The sequence below is a fragment of the Delphinus delphis genome, chromosome 2 (assembly GCF_949987515.2).
Source record: "Delphinus delphis chromosome 2, mDelDel1.2, whole genome shotgun sequence".
NCBI lineage: Eukaryota > Metazoa > Chordata > Mammalia > Artiodactyla > Delphinidae > Delphinus > Delphinus delphis.
This window is the reverse complement of record NC_082684.1, coordinates 173,045,078-173,067,178: the sequence shown is the minus strand read 5'-3', so window position 1 is coordinate 173,067,178 and position 22,101 is coordinate 173,045,078. Positions and strand designations below refer to the sequence as shown.

Genomic DNA, 22,101 nt, shown 5'->3' with positions numbered 1-22,101 from the left:
TTTGAAAAGATACACGCACCCCTATGTTCATAGCAACACTATTTACAATAGCCAAGGCATGGAAGCAACCTAAATGTCCACCAACAGATGAACGGATAAAGAAGATGTAGTACATATATGCAATGGAATATTACTCAGCCATAAAAAAGAATGAAATAGTGCCATTTTCAGCAACATGGATGGACCTAGAGATGATCATACTAAGTGAAGTAGGCCAGACAAAGACAAATACCATATGATATTGCTTATATGTGGAATCTAAAAAAAATGATACAAATGAACTTATATACAAAACAGAAATAGACCCACAGACATAGAAAGCAAACTTATGGTTACCATAAGGGGAAAGGGGAGGGAGGGGTAAATGAGGAGTTTGGGATTAACATAGACACACCACTATATATAAAATAGATAGCCAACAAGGACCTACTGTATAGCACAGGGAACTCTACTCGATACTTAGTAATGACCTATAAGGGAAAAGAATCTGAAGAAAAAAATGTATATATAACTGAATCACTTTGCTGCACACCTGAAACTAACACAACATGGTAAATCAACTATATTCCATTTAAAAAAAAAAAAGTGAGGCCTGTGTACCGCAGGAAATAGTTGAACCTTGTTTTGGGTCGGACTTTCCCAAATTCTGAGCTCCTAGTTACCGTTTCTCATTATAGCACCCCATGCCTGACTCCTATGAAAAGAGTCCTTACTGGTAACTCCTCCTTGGGACCCTGCCCCCTTCACCTGCTGCCCTTTTGCATGTCAGAGGGGAATTGGACAGACCAGTGTGTCTCCTCTCAAGGTCCTGCAGAAGAGAAGGTTTTTATTTTTACATTATAGAAAAACTATTAAAATACACATCATTCATTTTGATGAGGCATCATCATTTATTATTTAAAATTTATTCTTTTACTATACTTTGGCTTTTCAGCTTCTTTTTCACATTTACCCTGATCTCTCAGACATTTCCCTCCAAAATTAGAGGATAAGGCTGTGAGGATGTCCTGTTTGGGTCCGTTCTCTGTTCCTTTTCCTCCAGCCTCAGGCTTTGGCCCAGAGTCACTTCCAAGCGGGCAGGCCCTCCCAGTGCTGTTGGTTTATGGAACATAGTTTCAGGAAAATGCCAAGTGTAAAGAGGTTTGAGCAATTGTAATTGCAGGAGACACAGAATGTGCTTTTAAAACTTTGGGTTTCTAATTCCATCTAGCCGTTTCATTGCTAATTTGCTTTTATTAAAACCAAAAAACAAAACAAAAAATCAACAGCCACCCTAAACCTTGAGGACAGAACATACGTAGACTATGCTTTTTGTTGTTGTTGTTCTGGAATTTTATAACTCGTTGCTTGTTTTAGATCAAACAAAAAAAAAAAAACTCAGAAAAAGTGTTAGCAAAGTTCTTTTTTTAATTTAATTTAATTTTTTTTTTTTTTTTTTTTTTCCTGTGGTACGCGGGCCTCTCACTGTGTGGCCTCTCCCGTTGCGGAGCACAGGCTCCAGACGCACAGGCCCAGCGGCCATGGCTCATGGGCCCAGCCGCTCCGCGGCATGTGGGATCTTCCCGGACCGGGGCACGAACCCGTGTCCCCTGCATCGGCAGGCGGACTCTCAACCACTGCGCCACCAGGGAAGCCCCTAATTTAATTTTATTTATTGTTTTTTTAATTAATTTTATTTATTTGCTTATATATGGAAAAGATTTAAGTTATCTTCACAAGTAAGCACGTTTAGTAACAACTTTTTTTTTTTTTTTTAACATCTTTATTGGGGTATAATTGCTTTACAATGGTGTGTTAGTTTCTGCTTTACAACAAAGTGAATCAGTTATACATATACATCTGTTCCCATATCTCTTCCCTCTTGCGGCTCCCTCCCTCCCACCCTCCCTATCCCACCCCTCCAGGTGGTCACAAAGCACCAAGCAACAACTTTTAACTCTTTCTTGTTATGAGTTCCCTAGATCAATGTGCTTCCTGCTGATAACGTAAGCGCTTCCTTTCAGTTGATGGCTGCGAGCTTGGAGGAAAGTAGAATCAAACAGATTGTCAGTCACCAGCACTAAAAGTTTAACGATTAACTAATTAAAACTGAAAAACATATGATTCTCTTCAGGACATTATTTTATTCCAGTTCAGCTGATATCTGACGATGTTAGCATATTAGATTTGTCAGATTTGTCTCAAATTAAATGGAAAAGCATTTTGCTTTATTTTTTTCTGGTTGCTATGGTGACTTTTTTCCTCAGTAGATGGACAGCACGGTAATGAGGGCGGTGTTCAACACTGCCGTTCCAGGGCCTTAGGGCTGAAACGCCCGACGAGGCATAGCGGAGAGAAGGCAGAACTGCGAGTAGGGGCTTGGGGGCAGGAGGGGCTGGCGGGGGGAGGTTGGCCCCAGATCCGCTGTTCACTATATGAGTTACAAGTCCAACAGCCTTCTTGAGCCTCACTCTGCTCATCTCTAAAATGGGCCTGATACGATCACTCTTGCCTACCTCGTAGAGTTGTTATGAATTTCAAATAAGATTAACGTGCTCATCAGAAGCACATTGAACAACTGTGCACTACCATACAGATATGAACTATCTTTATTGTAGCTTCGTGAACAATTGATTTCTTATGTCTTATCGGTGATCATGATGGCTCTTTAGCTGGTGTGGTAATTCCTCTTCCAGCTCCAGGTCTTTCTCTCGTGTTATCCCAGATCTGGATAAACTCCTGTTGAGTTGTAATACACAGTATATATGGAGTGATTGTCATATGCAAGACACTTAGCTAAAAACCTTACTTTGGACTTTTCATTTAATCTATATCACAACCCTATGAGGTTGAGTACTAACACTGTTACGGATGAAGACATTGGGGATTAGAAAGGTTAAATTAGTTATCCAAAGAGTAGCATAGCCAGGGCTGGAATGTTTTGTCTTATGCCATGGCCTATGCTTTACTTGGTATATTATTATATTTCCAAAAGTTTTGCAACTCTGAAATCATGTCTCCTCCATGAAAATCTTTTCTTACCAGTTGGTGCAAAGAGCCCCTATCTCTATTTCTTCTGAATATGTATCCCTCAGAGCTCTTTATTCATCACTCCATGCTACTCGTTGGTTAGTATTTTCATCATTTAATTATTTTCTCCATGTAGACTTCTGAAGTGCCTTCCCAAATCATTGTCTCTGTTTAGATGACTGAAGCCCAGTTACAGAAAACTTCTCTGTTTTCCTACATTTGATTATTCATTCAACCAGACAGGTAACGTGATGATGACGAGGATCTTGGGAGTCTACCCATCACCTCCTGTGTCATTTCCCATTGGCTCTTGGTCGATACAACTTCTTTCATCTCCAGCCTTGTCTGTCCTCCCTTTTCTACCCTTCTTGTGACCCCCTGGTCACTCATCCAAGGTCACAGACATGACTGACAATGACATGATTTTTTTTAAACTTATTGCACAGCCTGCTAAACTGTGTTTTCTCCACAGTTTCATTTGTTTTAATATTTGCAGGTGTGTCTATACCATTATTTCTACTCTAAATAAAATGTCAGCACCTGAGATTTTCTGGAAGCCTTGTTTCCATCTCCAAAGTAGCTGGTTGGATTTAGAAAGAGATTTTCTTCTGTGACTCACCCAGGAGAAAGTGTATTTTAACAAGGGACCATCAAGTCCTGAATCTCACACCAAGGGAGACAGTGCAACAAACAAACAGTTTTTCTCTTTCCTGGCCCCAAGTAAGCTTAAATTTACTAGGAAATTAAAATTAGGATGTTTGTTTATGTGGAAAGGTTTTTAGTATTAGACATCAGAAACACTGGGGACCGCTCCATAGGTAAAGCAGCTTTTACCAAATAAGTAGACTTTTGAATTCCACAAAATAAATTTATTTATTTATAAATTTATAATAAATTTGTTTATTTGTTTATAAATTTATTTATTTTTGGCTGCACTGAGTCTTCGTTGCTGTGTGCGGGCTTTCTCTAGTTGCAGCAAGTGGGGGCTACTCTTTGTTGTGGTGCGCGGGCTTCTCATTGAGGTTGCGGAGCAGGGGCTCTAGGTGCGCCGGCTTCAGTAGTTGTGGCACACGGGGTCAGTAGTTGTGGCTCACGGGCTCTAGAGCGCAGGCTCAATAGCTGTGGCACACGGGAGCTTAGTTACTCCACGGCATGTGGGATCTTCCCGGACCAGGGCTCAAACCCGTGTCCCCTGCATTGGCACGTGGATTCTTAACCACTGCGCCACCAGGGAAGTCCCTGAATTCCACACTCTTTATTAAAAATAAAGCAAAACCAAAACTTGTTTCTACCACACAAGGTGCAGAAATAGTAAATCAAAGAAAATGAACAGCTTTGCTATTCAATGTAAACAAGATATTGTTGATGAGGCAGAATTAAATTATTTTGCTTTTGATTCATTTCAGTGTTTGGAACATGTTTTCTCTCCTCTAGAATTAAACACAATAGGAGTTTTTGGACTGTCTTGCTCTTTCCTTTAACTGGCAGTGGGACAGTATGTGTTGATATAGGTTCCAAGTCACATTTCCTGTGTTGTAACCAGTCTCTTTTTCACAGCTAATTAAGTGGAAAACGATGTATAAATGCAATTCAAAAGATTCACATTGTATACTCTTTAAAAATCTCTACTATTTACTGTGAATTATAGTTTTTGTTTTTCATTTATAATTTTAAAAACTCAACTGTTGGTGTGAATTTATTATTTTTCATTTTTATCTATAATTATCCAAATTCATATTCTAATGTTTCACTGTTAACCTAAAGATAGCTTGAATTGGGCTTCCCTGGTGGCGCAGTGGTTGGGAGTCCGCCTGCCGATGTAGGGGACACGGGTTCACGCCCCAGTCTGGGAGGATCCCACATGCCGCGGAGCGGCTGGGCCCGTGAGCCATGGCCGCTGGGCCTGTGCGTCTGGAGCCTGTGCTCCGCAACGGGAGAGGCCACAGCAGTGAGAGGCCCGTGTACCGCAAAAAAAAAAAAAAAAAGATAGTTTGAATTTATGAAGCAAATTATCAAATAAATCATTACATATTTCATTTTTTTTGGTTAATAGAAATGTTCTCAATTTTGTTATGAATATGTTGTCCCTTGTCCCTTAAGGAGAGCATAGAAAAAAATAGACATTCATTTTTTCAGTTTTTGGATTTTTTTAAACATCTTTATTGGAGTATAATTGCTTTACAATGGTGTGTTAGTTTCTGCTTTAAAACAAAGTGAATCTGCTACATGTATACATATATCCCCATATCTCCTCCCTCTTGCATCTCCCTCCCATCCTCCCTATCCCACCCCTCTAGGTGGTCACAAAGCACCGAGCTGATCTCCCTGTGCTATGCGGCTGCTTCCCACTAGCTCTCTATTTTACATTTAGTAGTGTATATATGTCCATGCCACTCTCTCACTTCGTTCCAGCTTACACTTCCCCCCATTTTTTCAGTTTTTTAAAGATATATTTTGACATAAATTTTTGTTTTGCTTGATACCAAGTACACATTTATTAAAGAATTTCCAAATCTAGGAAAAAGAAATGATACCCAGGAGAGTGAAGCATAACTGCCTAAATGCTGATAAAAGTCTCTCATCTGTGGAATGAAATTAGTATCGAAAGAGAATTATGCCAACGCTGTACTATTGAAACTAGCAAATTCTAAAATATCTTTTGGCAACTCGACATAATGATTTATTTATTTTTATTTATAACTTACCATCAATTAGCACGTGAAAGATAAAATAGAATTCACTATTTTTTTTCAAATCAAAACTTATTAAAATTACTCTTTGCAAACTGAAGGAAAAGCAAAAAGAATTTAATGATTTGCAGGAGGGCATGTGGTAATAGCACTTTTTTTATGTCTACAGATGGATTTTTTTTTCCCCAGGGACATTAAATATACCTGGCTTCTCTAGCACTGCCTGTACTATGGCATATGCTCAGTAAATATTGATTGAATGGATGGATGGATGAATGGGAATTGGAAAGTTATTTTATGTCGTTCAGAATTTAGAAATACAAAGAGGGAGTTAAATTTCTACCATAATTATCAGAATTAACTTTATATTTCAGTACTTTATAGTTTTTACCATAAAATACCACTGAATTAATTTGTTCTATTTTGCGTTTGATGTGAACTGTTAAATCAAAGTTGTTACCTTTTGGTAAATTAAACTTCAGAGATAGTGAGATTATGAAGGAGAAAAAGAAAGCTGCAAAGAGTCTTCAAGCTCCAGCAGTTTCTTTGTCTCCTCCTCACAAGCACACAGTATTTTTCCCCAGTATGGTATCACTTTTAATAATATTGGAATTTCTCTTTAGGAGACACACACATAAGTGCTATTCATGAGGAAAGAGCATGGCATACCTAAAAATAAAATTGTGCTTTGTTTTTTTATAAACCTTGTTTATGTTTATTTTAAACCTTAGGGAAAAGTACTCTATGGGTCTCCAGAGCTGTAAGTGGGTAAATAAAAAAGTACTGTAATTTTTCAAAGCATCATTGACTGCCAAGAATCTGATATTATCATTCCAGCTTACAGCAACTCAGTTAAGGGTATTAGTATCCTACTATTTGCAAAGGAATTTACAAGGAAACCTAAAACAATTGGAAAAGACAATGGAAAAATATTATACAGACTTTTAGATGAATCAACTATGATTTTAAAAAAAGAATTAGATTATCTGATGAGCTGAATCTAAATAAAAATGCAGGTGAGGTATCCAAGCTTCCATTTCCTTGTTCTCTTTTATATTATATGACCACAAAGTTATTCTCTGCCGAAGGTTTTTTTTGCATTGGCTTGCTTATTTGATACAACTGATACTAAGAACCGTAGGAGCTGAAAATGTAGGTTGAAAAAAATGGGGGTAACAGACTGGCTTTGCTTACCTATCATGTATTTTAGTAAGAGATGCTTTCCATGGGCCACTGTGTCGCACAGCTCCAGGGAGCATCGTCTGATGGAATACACCGTGACTGGTGCCCCCTGGGGTTGTGCAGTGGTGCTGAGCACATATACAATCTGTGCTGATTTTGGCTTCAGGAATGTTTTCCATGGATGGTTGTAGTAGGAAAAATATTTTTGAATCTTCACGCACTTATGTTTTTTTAAACATTCACCACAGGCTACAAACAATGTCAACACGTCTAATTTTAAATAGCTTTTTCGCAGGACTTTAACCAGAAATAAGAGTAGAAACTTGATAGGAAAGATGCTGTCCTGTGCAACAAATTTAAAGTCTGAAAACACAGAGGTTTTTCAAATGGAAGCAGGAAACTGGCCATTCAAGAAGATGGTAGCGTGTTGAGCTGGAATCCGATTTCTTTACACAATCAGGATTCTTCTTGGAATTCTCAGCTCTTTTCAGTTAAGTGGAGATTCTGTATGAAAACTCTTTCTTTTGAACTTTTATAACACTTTTTTCTAATTCCCTGTACAGACAAATAAATTTGCAAAGGTGGATAGTAGACATGACCTCAGCTTTAGTGTCTTAATGTGAAAATGCACATACATTCACAATGGAGTGAGGAGGCATTGTCATTTTTAAACATGAGAAGCCTTGACTTGACGCTCAGTAAGGGAAGATGCTTGGAAGAATTTACCAACTGATAAGAATATTCTGGAAAATAGAAAAGGGAGATATGTTAACAGAGCAAACAATTTTTTTTTTTTTGCGGTATGCGGGCATCTCACTGTTGTGGCCTCTCCCGTTGCAGAGTACAGGCGCCGGACGCGCAGGCTCAGTAGCCATGGCTCACGGGCCCAGCCGCTTCGCGGCATGTGGGATCCTCCCGGACCGGGGCACGAACCCGTGTCCCCTGCATCGGCAGGCGGACTCTCAACCACTGCGCCACCAGGGAAGCCCTCCTCCATGTCTTTTTGTGGCTTGATAGTCCATTTGTTGTTAGTGTTGAATAATATCCCATGTCTGGATGGACCACAGTTTATTTATCTAATTCAGCTCCTGAAGGACATCTTGGTTGCTTCCAAGTTCTAGCAGTTAAGAATAAGGCTGCTATAAACATCTCTGTGAAGGTTTTTTGTAGACACATCGTATATATATATTTTTAAATTTTCTACAGTCTCTCACACAAAGTAAGGATTTTTAGCACATAGATTCCACATCTGAGGTCTGAAAGGACTTAGAAATAACGCATTAGATGCAAGGAAACTGAAGACCAAGCGACCTGGTGTCGACTGCGCGTGCAGTCTATTGTACTTCCTGCCAGGAAATTCTTATCTATATGTAACGAAGAAGATCTAAAAATTAGGTTGACGTCTTGAAAATATTACCAAAGGTTTGATGTGGTGAGCATAAGAGCTGAGAATTATCGCCCCAAATGATATAATCAGTTTTTTTTAAAGAGTGAATTTAATAAGCTGTAGCCATGGTTTTTTCTCATTGTTTTATAACTGATCATTATAACTTGATTATGACTTTATAATTTCTCTCCTAAGCTAGGCATTGTGCATTTTGAGTTATGTTTTGTGTAGCTGGCTTTTTGACTTTTTCCCAGTGGCCGATGCCCTCTTGGAACTGACTGAGCCTTGCTCTTTTCACAGGTTGTGGTGGAGAGTTGTCTGGGGACACGGGCTCCTTCAGTAGCCCCGGCTACCCTAACAGGTACCCTGCCAACAAGGAGTGTATCTGGTACATTCACACCGCCCCTGGGAGCAGCGTTCAGCTCACCATCCATGACTTTGATGTGGAGTATCACGCAAGCTGCACCTTCGACGTCCTGGAGGTAGGAAATTAGATGGTTTTCCGCACGTTATAGGATTTGGGGGCTAGAACTGGAAATCACTCTGCAGAAAACCCTGAATTCTTTCCAGGGGCCAGCAGTGTTCTATTCTTAGACGTTTCGATGAGTATCAGCCCTTGGTGAATGATGCTTGCAGACAAATGGGGCTAATATCTCAGTTTGGCTTTCCCTAAAAGCAGTGCCCGAATGGCTGGGTGTAATTAGAAGGTGGTACCAGGCGGCAGAAGGGAGGGAACCATGGGGGGAGGCTGAGGAGAGAGAACCAAGGAAGGGAGCCCCTGTGGGCGACGTGGGCTTAATCCTGCTGCAACCCCCGAGGTCCTATGAGGTCTGCTGCTCAGAGCCATCCCTCTAAGGACACAAGGCATTGGTCCCCCAACTCCCGTCCCCACTGATGGAACCTGGTATCATCAGTGCCCCACACTTCCAGCCTGAGAAAGCTCCCTTGGGAAAGGCAGTGGGCGGCAGAGTGTAAAGAAGACGCGGGTACTCAGGGTAGGACAGGGCAGGGAGCTGAGGAAGGGGCTGCAACTTTTCCAACGCTGCTGCAATGGCTTTATCTTGGGTAATTAAGATGGCCCTTGAGAATCGGTTATAATCAGCTGTTTGTTGCAGGAATCTAGTCATCAGATGATTTCCAAGTACACATGAAATTCCTATCGCCGCAGCGATAGGGACTGCCTCATGACAAGGTTCTGTATCTAGTAGAACTTAAAGTCCACGAAGGCTGGGTATTTGTGTGTTTTTGTTCTGTTTTGTTTTGTTTCACTGCTATACCCCCAGAGCCATAGAGCACTTGGCAAATAGTAAACACTTGATATATATTTGTGGGATAAATGAAAGTGTCACATCTCCAGTTGTTGTGCAGTGATAATGTACGTTTATGGTGATTTGCAAAGGGATTTCAACATCCATTTCCCCATTTGAATGTTAACGGATCCTGTGAGGTGAGAGGGGGATTTTACCGCTCCCCACTTCACTGTTGTCAGAACGGAGGCTCAAAAAGATTGCTGGGTTTCTCCACAACCACAAGGATAGTGAGTGGAGAAGCCGAGAACTGAATCCACCCCCGCCGCACACGCCACGTCAGCCAGTGTAGAAGGACAGATGTGGGCAGCGTGCAAGATACTGAAAGGAGCACCTTGTTGACAGGCCTGTATAGGAAACTTTAAAACTAAAAGGCTTATTTAATTACAAACCAAGTTGTCTCCTTGAAAAGAAATGGGGTTCTCAAATCATGTCCTCACTGAGTAGACGCAGCGTCACTAGGAGTCACATTGAGCAGCTCGAGTCTGCAAAGAAGGACGATGCTGCAGTAAGTGGGACTGGAGACAGAGCCGGTGAGTCCTTGGGTTCAACCCAAACCCTGTCTTCACGTAAGTCCGGCTGCCCAGGCGTGACTCCAGCTCAGAAGAGGACCAGTTTCTTCCGAGGAGAGAATAAGGTGGCTCCCGAAATGCACGAAACTCACGCGCAGCTCAGACTGTGAAGCAGTAATATCGCTCACGTGGGGAATGTCGAGATGCTCCCTCCCGCGGGCGAGATTCCTCCGTCGCATGAAAACCCTTAACCCGTACAGAGGGCTGGCAGCAGAGTGTTCCACGGTAACGTGACACGTTCGTCACCCTTCATTTTCATATTGCAAAGCTCGTGTGATCGTTGCCTACTTGGCAACATGTAAATAGGGTTCATTGTGCTTTGGTTTTGTCCCACCCATTACGTGAGAGAGCAAAGAGCAGGCCTGTTCCCTGTGAGCAGCCTTGGGGACAGAGGGGCAGCACAAGGCCTCTGGGCAGCAGCGTTCAGACAGGGTCCTGCACAGAAAGGACCGTGAGAAGAGGCTGCGGTCTGCTTGGGGCTTATCTGTGTCAAGACAAGGTGGGCTCCCGTGTCCCATCCAACCAGGGTTTGAGGGAATATATTGAAGCCCTTAAATATTTGGGCAAGTTTTTTTCTTAAGGCTGAAGTGAGTTAACCCCCTGACATTTTCCCTCCAAACCTTGTTGGACGTCTCTGCAAATACTCAAGAAGGTGCTGTCATCAATCTGGGTTAATGACAATAAAATGATTTTTTTCCATCCCTATCACATAGACGCCGATAACATGTTAACAACAGGTTTCACAATATTTTACCCCAGGTGGGTGTGTGGCCTGGAAACATCTCTGACTTTCTCCACCCATCTGTCCCCGTCCTGTTTGTTCATCAGCCCGTCCTGTTCTGAGCCCAGTAGGGCCTCACTGTCTCCAGGTATCCAGTTTACCTGAGTTTCACCTGATCTAACCAAGAGCCCATCTATTTTTCTCTCAAAAAGCAGGTGTCCGGAGGGTGGCCAGCTGCATCAGGCAACAGCCGTTTGGTTACTCATAACCCTGGAATGCTGACTTGATTGTAACAGTAAATGGAGCTAACAGAGCAGAAAGAACTGTTCAAAACAGATTAAAACCATAGGCTTTGAAATGTTCTATATCCTGAGCATTGGCTAAAAACACATTTTTTAATCTCTGATCATCAGACCAATTCTTTTCCCCACAAAGTTGAGTCATATGCTGTAATCCAACGAAGCACACCCTGAAATTCTTTCCATCTTTTTCCTCTTTTGAAGAGTCATGTGCTAACTATTGGTTTTAATTTGTGGAAGCGGAAAGTACCATTCTATTGTTTGAGTGAGAGAAACCCTGGCTGATTTCACTTCAGTCCTTGAGAAAGGAGCCTGAACAGCACAGAGCAGAAAAGGGAAGCCAGTCCTCGACGCAGGAGACCCAGATGGTTGCCTGGTGCGGGCAGTCAGCCTCCCCTGGTCTCTCCCCCGCTGTCTTTGTGGAGGGAAAGCAAAGAACGTCAAAAGCGGCAGTGTTTACTCTTCTGGAGGCTCTAGGCCCGCCGACTCATACCCGCTTTGTTTGCGATCTCAAGGGGACCCTGAGCAGGGAGACCAGAATATTTTGCTGACGTGCAAGTTTTCTTTGTTAGAACTAAACGCTTGCACTCAGCGTTCTGTCCAAATATGTGCTGCTCGCGGGGTGGGCGACTGGGGGCCCAGGCTGTGGGTTTCAGGCTCTGAGCTCCACCCCAGGCCAGGGGGCAGGGGAATCTCAAGGGTGCTAAACCAGAAGCAGCCTGGTTTGTGCCATTTGCATATGTGTACATGGGAAGGGCCACACAGGGCTCTTCCTCCAGTCCTGCCTCTGATGGGACTTGGGGGCCTCACACAAACAGAGCTCTTCCAGGTGAAAATCAGCTCGAAGCGGTTGGCTCGCTTCATTCCTTTGCAATTACAGCCCTTGCGCTCGGCCCTCCCGGAACAGTGGTTTCATTCATTTCGGCCTTTCCCGCATGGCTGGGGGAATTAATCAGACAAAGAAATCATTATGGATTCAAATCACACACTCCTCACCGAAAGTAGGCTGCTTGTTCTGCTCTCCCTCCCCGGAGGACACTTGAGTGAGGTCCACATCAGTCATCAGTCGGCAGCCGCCCTGGGGTGGGGGGGGCAGGGGCTCAGGGCCTCAGGCTGGGGAGATGCTCGGGTGGGAGAGGGCGCAGGTCAGGGTGGGGAGGGCACCACTCGCACCCACTGGGCCACCTTTCCCGGGTCCGGTTCCAGCCGGGAGGGGGGAAGGGCACAGATGCCAGTGTGCCTGAGAACTGTCACCAAACTGGTCGTTCTTGCACTAACGCAAGTGTGGCGAGATTGACGGTCGGGGGTCTACACCTTCTGTGGGATTCTTATCTTCCCCCTACACCCCCGCACACGGGTTATCCAAGGGGCCCTTGAGAAACCTGTGTGTGAGGCATCCTGGAGGCCCCCGTGGGCTGGGCCAGACCTCCTGCAAGATGCTGGACGTGAGATCCAGGGGACAGTTGCCACGAGGAATGTGTCGCCGGGGTATTGCACCCAGCCAGATAGTTGCAAATTGCAGCAGCCGAGGAGGTCTCGGGACAAGTGAGACGGACCTAGCGGGGCAGAGTCCAGGGCGACTCCTGAGCAGAAGGTGAACGCTCTCCGTCTTGCTCCTGTGAGCGTCTGTGCCAGGAGAAGGTACCGAGGGGCCTGTAGGACTCCCTCCCTGAGGATGCCGCAGAACACACTGATAGAGGTTACATTTTCACTCCCTCTGAAGGGGCAAAAAGATATTAAATGCGTAATCTTGTAAAGCATTCGGGTTGCAAAGTGGAAAATCCTAAAAATGTAGCTGTGATCAGCAGCCTTCAGTGAACCAGCAAAATAGCTTTATGCTAAGGCTATTCCTATGCGCCCAGAAGAGTTAGAAAATCAGCCCTGATACTGGATTATCTGCCACAGGCCTCTGCCAAAGAAAGCAGGGGATCCTATGTGGACTTGGAAGAGGGGAAGGGGAGATAGGGGAGAGTCTGGGGTAATCTACTCAGCTCAGCTCTGCAGCTCTGGCTGAGGAGACAAGGAGGCATTTCGTGGGCGGTTGAACTTGTGTGTTACGAGGGCAGAGGGAGTGCCTTGGAAAATCCAGCTCAAGTTTACAGTGTGCCCCCACATGGGGAGGCTGAGATTTCAATCTCTGCTGATAATAGGATCCAAACGCTGGTGCTAAAGGGGAATCAGCGGAAGGCTTGTAATTGCTTAAATCTCTCTCTCAAGTTCTTTTTTTCTCCGTCCCATCATAGATCTATGGAGGCCCTGATTTCCACTCTCCCAGGATAGCCCAGCTGTGTGTGCAAAGATCGTCTGAGAATCCCATGCAGGTCTCCAGCACTGGAAGTGAGCTGGCAATCCGATTCAAGACTGACTGGTCCATAAATGGGAGAGGCTTCAACATCTCATGGAGAGCGGTCCCTGGAGGTGGGTGAACCTAGGAGCTGTCTCAAAATCCTTAAGCTGGGCCCTCGTTAAACTTCATGAAGTGTTTAGAGAGCGATGTGACGGCTACATCCTCCGTCACAGCTCTGTGACTTCTCTAATGGCACACATGCTTCCCTGAGAAAGAGAGTTTAACTTGCAAAGAGTCACCTCGTATGTGAAAACCAGCCCATGCAAGTGTGCACATCCATGCGGAAAGCAGGAGCAGGGTGGTTGGTCAGACTCGCTTTCTGTCCAAGGGACTTCTGCCTGTTCACCAGCCTCAATTTGGGCATCAACAAAGCGCTAAATTACTTTATGCCACACACGTGTATGCTTGGCAAATACCCAAACTGCAAATGTTAAATTTGTGAATTTCAAGGAATTATTACCTTTTGTTATATACTGACTTTCTGCCCAAGATCTTAGGCTGTCTAAATAAATTACCTGTTGCAGAGTTTTAAAAATAAAGTATTAATGCACAAAATCTTTCAGCAGATGTTAATCTATACAGCTACTAATAATAGCAATGTTTATTGAACGCTTACTGTGTGTCAGGCATTTTTCTAACTAGTCTACAAAGACTCTCTCATTTAATCCTCACAACCACCCTCTGAGGGAAGGTTATTTCTTGTCCTTATCTTACTGATGAAGAAATGGAAGCTTAGAGTAGGTAGTGGCCTGTCCAAAGTCACACAGCTAAAAAATGCCAAAGTGAAGACATGACTCCAGGCTGCCTTACGGCCCCACTTCTGTAGGCCAAAGGTGATATAGTAAGTATACTAGAGCTTTCCTAAAGTTAATGGTGCATGAATTTAATGAAAATTATATTTACATGGTGTTTAGATTACCTAAAAATGATTCTCAATTATCAGAAAATACTACTGAATTTTCCCATTATTAGTTTATATTATCATAAACCCAAGAAATGATGAGTCATAGAGTTAGACATTGATAGATATTTGATTACATCATAGGAATTAAAAAAACTGAATGACTGTACAATGTCCAGAATATTAAATTTTAAAAGACAGATGTTAAATTATTTATAGAAGCGTACACTACTGAATTCTCAAAATTCTTAGAAGGAGATGTGTTATTCTTACAGTATGTTATATTTTTAGAGAACAGTGAAGAGGCATTTCATGGCTTTGTGAAAATATGATTTTATTTGCATTATTTTTCAGTATTTTTAAAATAACCTTTGACATCAGTACTTGAAGTATTTGAAGCCTTTTCCTAGGCATACTTCTTCATTTTGTTGGGATGCCTGAATTAATGGCGAAAATTCGGTTCTTCAGGATGTTTAGCACAGACTACATAAAAATGGTGGTCAAACAAAATAGCACATCGTTCTGTGCTCCCAGGTAACGGTGTAAAGTTTTCTGCATCAGGGATTCCTCTCATTATTGAATTGGGTCTCCCATCTACAGGTTGTGGTGGCATTTTCCAAGCTCCCAGTGGAGAGATTCATTCTCCAAATTACCCCAGTCCTTATAGGAGCAACACTGAGTGTACATGGGTCATTCAGGTGGAAAAACATCACCGTGTTCTCTTGAACTTCACTGACTTTGACCTTGAACCTCAGGACTCTTGTATTATGGTAAGTGACACAAATCTCAAGCATTGTCTCCAGTCAAACCTGGGTCAAAACACTGCCATAAGAGCATGTTTAGTGGATGTATTAGTCATGAATGTTTTCTGTGTCAAATCATGGGAAACTCAACTATTAGCAACTTAAAATATAAGGACATTTATTTTTTACCTAAATATAAACCAGGAGGTTTGTTTAGCAACTCAGTCTCTGCTCTACCATTCTTAGTGAATTGGCTTTTCATTTTGTGGTTGTTACCTCATGGTCCAAAAATGGCTGCAGCAGTTCGGAACATCCTAAGTTCAGATCTGAAGAAGACGGGAAGGAATAGTGTTAGTTGTTTCTATTTTGTATTTTTTTTAAATCAAGAATGCAAAATTTTTACAGAAGCCCCCTTACAGATCATTGGCCAGAAGTGGTTGCAAAAGAGATTAGGAAAGTTTAGTGGATTATGATAATGGATTTATCATAACCACTTTAAATCAATTATTGTTAACTCTCTAGGGGTTCTCACAGGGTTCTACTTTTCTTGAGATCAGGATATCTTGATCTGCTACTTGAACAAATCAGTGTCTGATAGAACAGACTAGATGGGGAGACAAGGGGTGGAGGAAAAGGGATATGACTGTGAGTTGGTTCAATGACAAAAAGTTTCCATCACTACCAACAGCTTTAATACATTTTCACCTGAAACTAATGCTATATGTTTAATGTAAGAGTGAATGAGGTTGTATTGCAAAATTTTCTTTTTGTCTTTAATTTTTTTGGTTACCTGATTTTTTTTTTAACACAAGGTTTTCCATCTTTCATTTGTATTTAGAGATATTTCATTCAAATATAAACCAGATCCTCTTGGCTAATGGATCTTTCTCTTTTAGTTTCCTGACCGTTTCTTATACAAATTCCAACTGGCTAGCTTTCAAACTTAACTCAGGAAAATTCAAAAGTTGTTTCATAATTTTCAAAGTAGTCCAGGCTAACAGTATGATTTCAAGTATTGTTTTACAAGATTAAATCATTAATCTACTTAAAAGTTCAGTTGATTTATGGTTCTGTATTAACCTTTTAACATGAGTCTTCAGAGTCTAAATTGGCACAGCAATATGTCCTACACCAGACTAAGTTGTGGGGCATCCACCTTCCATGACGGTAACTCTCCTGACAAAGACGATTTTAAAACTTCGGATGATATTTTACAACACTTTCCTAAATGCAACAAGGAACTCACAAGGTAGTGTGAAATTTCTGAGTTAATATCCAAGAGAGATGTGAGCTTGGTACTTGGAATTGCTTTTGCCCGTGGGGCATTTGCCGATCCAGAAGGAGTTAGTGGCGCTTCTCAGAGCCTTTCAGGGCAAAGAGGAGCAAAGTTTGAGTCCAGGACCTGAGTAGGGTGTGGGTCCTGGTAAACTCTCCTGAATCCTAGGTAAAGTGAAAGTAGCAGCTTTCAGGAAGACCGCATCCAAGCGTCGATTCATCTGAGTGGCCTCCCTAAATCTCCAGCCATGGAATAATGAGAGGAACCTTGCCTTGCTAATGCATCTAGGCCTTGGACATCTGGCCAAAGCAATTTAAACACTTCTTCAAAGGGAGATGAAATCATCCCAGATCTCACTTCTACCAATAATTTTCATATGCAACAGCAAGCACACTATGAACGATATTTATATATAGGAGGAGAAGTGCAACATAAATGAGCTATAGCATGAATAACAGACAATGGAAATAAACACTGATAGGCACGGGTTAGTAAACAACTATGGTTACTAAGCTTATGGAGATAAAAGTCAAAATTAAAACTTTCAGCAAGGACTGCAAATCATAAAAAGTGACATTGCAAATATATATTTTTTTAAAGCTGAAAAATTTAAAGTGGATAAACACAGAAGCTGAAATTAATATCTCAGTGGAAGGATTTGGGGTGTTTTGCTTGTTTGTTTTTTGTATATTAGGCAAATTAGACAGAGATGAGAGAACAAATGAATTGGAAGATATCAGAAGAATCTATCCAGAAAAAAACAAAACAAAACAAAGCAAAAGGATGAAAAATACAGAAGGGAGATTAAGACAAATATAGGACACATATAAAAGATGTAACATACATTTACATACATGTATAAATGGAGCAGGAACAATATTCGAAGAGCTGATTACTAAGACTTTTCCCAAACTGATGAGAGACATCAATTTACAAACACAAGAATCCCAAGGGACCCTGTATACAGCCAAGCAAGGTAAATAGAAAGACATACTTATCTGAAAAAACTTAAAGATTTTAATCTTTATGTAAATGATAAAGAAAAAAATGTTACAGTCATCCAGGAGAGTAGGTGAGCGGGTGAACAAATTCTCTTTTAGGAAGTGGCAGGCTGAATGCTGACTTTTCAACAGTGAAAACTGGAAGGAGAAAAGACAAGAGTTGGTATCTTAAATTTGAAGGAAGAAAATAACTATCAGTCAGGAACTCTGTACTCTCCTAAAATAACCTTTAAACATGAAGGTGAAATAAAGCATTGAAGCAGTAGAGGTAACTTCAAGAGGAGGTCGAATGGGCCAGAGACAGCTTGTCTGCCTTACAGTTTTGCCTCTGGTGGGCAATTCTCCATCACTTTCTCCCAGTCTGTATGGTTCCAGGTATAGTTTCTTCTCTTTGGTAAAGTCCCTAATCCATAAGAGTCAACGTGCAAAAGTGTGTGAACCAAACAAAGCCCAGGTCAAAGCCACGCCCAGCATGGCTGCATTATTTTCCTCCTGTGGTCATGAGCAGGATTTTCCACCTGCATGAGATATAAATACACAGACTGGGTTTTCTAGTAACCAGTGCCATATCTCAGCACACAGCTGGGCTTGACTTCACAAACTGTAGCCAGAGGAAACAGACAGGAGGAAGTAAAACCTCAAATATAATCTGGTCATTAGGCATGGAGATAAGAAAATAAACCCACATACAGGTGCCGGGAGGAGCCCAGTCTGGCAGATATGGTAAAATACAAAATGTAATCGTCCAAACAAGTTGCCAGGATCAGGGGATCCTGTATGAAGCAGTTGGGGTAACCCCGCCTGCGGGGAGATGCGAGTATCAGAAGCAGATGCTGCTAGGCCCTTGAGCAACACATGGATTCAAAAAGCGAACTGCACCAGCAGTGTGGGTCACCACAGTGCCGTGGTTAAGAAATCCAGCTCTGTGGTCGGGTGGCCCTGGGGCTGAGCCTGAATTCTGTCATTTGCTGGCTGAGTCGCCTCGGAGAAAGCGAATCTTTCAGCTTTGGTTTCCTTAATTGTGAAATGGGAACAGTAAGAGTATCTGTGTCAGATTTGTTGTTGGGTTACTGGAGGTCATGTCGGTGACCTGCTTGTCACATAGGAAGCCCCCCATTCATGCCAGCCCCTAGTCACAATGACACTGACGGTGAGCGTCCCCAGAGAGGCCTGTTCCAGGGGCAATGGTGGAGGAGGTGCTGTGGAATACGAGGACGAACAACCAGCTTAGGGTGCTGGGCCTCCGGGTCTTCAGTAAAAGAAGACCCTGTTTATGAACCTTTCTGCTAGCACAGCGCCAAGCATTTCGTGGACCCAGGACTCAATAAACTGCAATAATGATCACGAGGAAACAGGAGTGATTCATTTGGGCCTGGAAGCCAGAGCAGGTTTCACACCAAAGACGACATTTACGTGGCAGAATTTCACTAGTAGACATGTGGCACAGAAGCCAGGGGAGGAAGCTCTGGGGAGAGAACAGGGTAGATTGTGTACAGAAGCGCGAGCGTGCACAGACATTTGGGCTGTAGCTCTGTGCTGGGGAGCGTGTGGAGACCCAGGGTCTATAGAAAACATCTGAACTGGACAAACTCTTGTGCTCTGTGAAGAATTTGAAATTATCCTATAGCCAGTTGGGGAGTTGATGAACGTTTTCTGTAATGTACTCAAAACTGTGTTTTATGATAATAACAGCAGCCCTGTGAGGCTAGGTTCGGCAGAGAAAGAGAAGGATGGTATAAAGGCTGACTGGAGAGCTATGGAAAAACCCTGGGCAGTGGCCTTCGGAGTGGAGAGAAAGGATGTACCGGCAAGCTCATGTTGGTGTAGCCACCGATACCTAGAGGCTAATTACACCGTGGAGGGTCAGGGGGAGGGGTGATAGAGATGCAGGGGTTAAGATGATTTGCTTGAAGAATGGGTAAATAATAATGTCATTGACTAAGAGAGTACTAAAGGGATAGAGTACTCAGATTGATTTGGAAACTTGAGATTGAAGGTCTACACTGCGTCCCTTATAGAGTTCAACAAACGGGTTCAGTGCTCAGGATGGGGTCTGAGCTGGACAAATCCACTTGAGGATAATTTCTGTATACTTGGATGGTTGTTAAAACCACAGAAGTAGATGGAATCCTATATATGAGTATTTTGTAAAGAGAAAAGGGCCAAGTAAACTCTTGGCCCTAAATCACCATTTAGGGGGAAGATGGAGAAACAAAGGACAAGGAGACTGCAGGGTACTCAAGGAGATGGGTGGAGAAGCAGAAGAGAATGGTAGCATAGAAACCAACAGAGAAGTCAGTTTTAAGAGTGGGTGGGCAAAGGTGTCAAATCCAGCAGATGAAGCTAAAGTGAAGCCACCAGATTCAGTCTTTGATGACCTTGTAAGAAGCAGGACTGGTGTGGGTAGTACTGGAAGATTCCAGATCACGATGGGTTAAGAGATACAGGAGCTTCTCAGCTTTTCCCCAGAATTATGAAAGTGAATGGTATAGAGGGATAAAGGGCCATAACCTGTGATAAGTCAGGATCGAAGGAAAGTTGTTATCATTATTTGTTTTAGTGGTGAAGAAGCTTAAGCATGCCAGGAGAGCAGGGTGCTGGTGACAGAAGAGCAGCTGAGTGTACGAGATCAATGGAGTAAATGATGAAGCCATGTTATCAGGGCAGAGACCTGAGGAAGGGCCAGATTGGTTTTATAAATTTCATATTTTCAGAATGAGAAATTTGAACCCATGGCCAACCATAAGTTTCCTTTTCTGATTTGCAAATGTCTTTATATTGAAAGTTGCAAAAGTCATATACAAGCTAAGTCATTTTTGTTTGTACAGTTTGTAACTCACCTTTACTAAAAGATAAAGAAATGTGAAAAAGGACTGTTCGCATAAGTTGGGGTGGAGATCTGCTGTGTACGGTTGCCAAGTGGACCCAGTTATGGGGATGGAGGTCTGCAGAGGTTTAGAAACAGGCAGGCAATGCACTGGCGAGGCTGGGAGCTTGGCTCCAATTTAGAGTTCGCTGTCCAGGGGTTCATGAAGGCAGGCGTTGAGGCACCAGCCATCTATCTTTATAGCTGGATGGACACTGGATGCGAAATGCCCCCGAAAATCTAGTATCTTACATAAGATCTCTGCAGTTTAAGTTCATACAAAGCCAGTCATTCATTTTGGAGACATTCAAGTTGATTTCTTGGTCCTGCTACTTAGACAGAGTCAGTAGCAAAGAGAAAAACATTCAGCTGCCAATGCTGCTGCCAGATAATGTTTGTGTTCATGGGATTTTTAATAGAGCTCAAGTGTATTATTCAATACCAAGGTAAATTGTGCTTGGATAGGACCAGCCATCAGGGTTTTAAACCTCCTCTATCAGTTTAGATTGCAGAGTCCCATTAGAGACCCAGCCATCTCTCAGAATTATTTGTAAGGAGTAGGACAGGATGCAGGGAATAGCGTTAGGAAGATATGTGTGCATATACCAGAGAAAGCCATCCCAGCCTTCAGTGGAAAACTGCACACGGCTCATTGGGGAGTGGGTTGAGTGGACTTTACTCCCTGGCATGATTATTGATATTCGATCTCAGTATTTTGAGCCACATGAGAACTTAGATAACATCGCAGAAGCATGTTTTCTAGAATTTCATGCTGCTGTAATAAAAAAAGAGAGAAACTAGATTTTTCTGACTGCTATTGAAGTGGTGATGGCATCATCTGGAACTCATCAGAAAGCTCAATTTACACTCAGGTTTCAGCTAATTTGGTAATACGTGTGCACTTTTTGCTCAGTCCCTGTGAGTGGCTGGCGTTGTTAACCTCTGGCTCTCCTGAAGGACACACTGTGACTGCTTCTTGCTACGGCAGCAGCGGGACCCACGGGCTGCACAGAACTTGTATGGTCAGCATGAAAACGGCTCCATTAGGTTGCATTTCACGAAGGCCTAGTATTAAAGTGACCTCCAACTGACAGCCTAATTGCTTAATTACAGGCTCTTTCCTGAGCCTTAAATTCACATAGCTCTGTGAGCTCTTATTGATCTAGAAATGGGGGTTGTAGCCCAGTGTGAGAGGGGAAGAGAGAAATCAGATCAGCGGCACGACTGGCCCCCAGAGACCCCGGGCCTCTGATTTCCACATCCTCTTTGCTCAGCACAATGGAATGTCTGCCTGGTGAGAATCAGTGAGAAACAGATAAAAGGAAGCAGACCACAGTCCTGGTCCAGCCTCTCATCTGGAGAAAGTATCCACTAGGGCTACAGGCCCTGCTACAAAAAAAACAGGCACATCGTGAGTCACGGTCTTCTTTCTGAAGCTCTTCGTGCTGCTCTAGGAGAAGGAAAGCAAAGTGTTGGATTTGAACGGAAGAAAACCAGATTCCCCCCACGCCAAAGCTGCAGTGCCCGTTGTTCACACTGTCAGCAAGGCACAGGGTGGGACAGGGCAAACGTAAAACACAGTATCCGTATTTCGTTTTATTTTTTTAAGACACTACCTATGATGTGTTTCCTTTTAAAACATTGATCATTTCCAAACCTGAGCAAATAGACCCAGGAATAATAGAAGTCAGTACTTCAAAGAAACAATTCTTAAACAGTTCTTCTTTAAATAAGTACTGTTTTACAAATAGATCCATGACAGAAACCAGTCTCTTTCCCTCTCTTTCTCTCTCCCTCTCA

The 22,101-nt window shown here is 42.7% G+C and overlaps 1 protein-coding gene across 3 annotated transcripts in view; it reads left to right on the top strand.

The window, feature by feature from the left end:
- Nucleotides 1-22,101, top strand: part of CUBN (cubilin) — a 280,926-nt gene that overhangs the window by 119,327 nt on the left and 139,498 nt on the right. For all 3 annotated transcript variants that reach the window (XM_060006307.1, XM_060006306.1, XM_060006305.1), the window contains exons 30-32: nt 8,569-8,750; nt 13,411-13,585; nt 15,016-15,185. In XM_060006307.1, the coding sequence (XP_059862290.1) occupies nt 8,569-8,750; nt 13,411-13,585; nt 15,016-15,185 (527 nt within the window). The remainder of the gene's footprint in view (nt 1-8,568; nt 8,751-13,410; nt 13,586-15,015; nt 15,186-22,101) is intronic.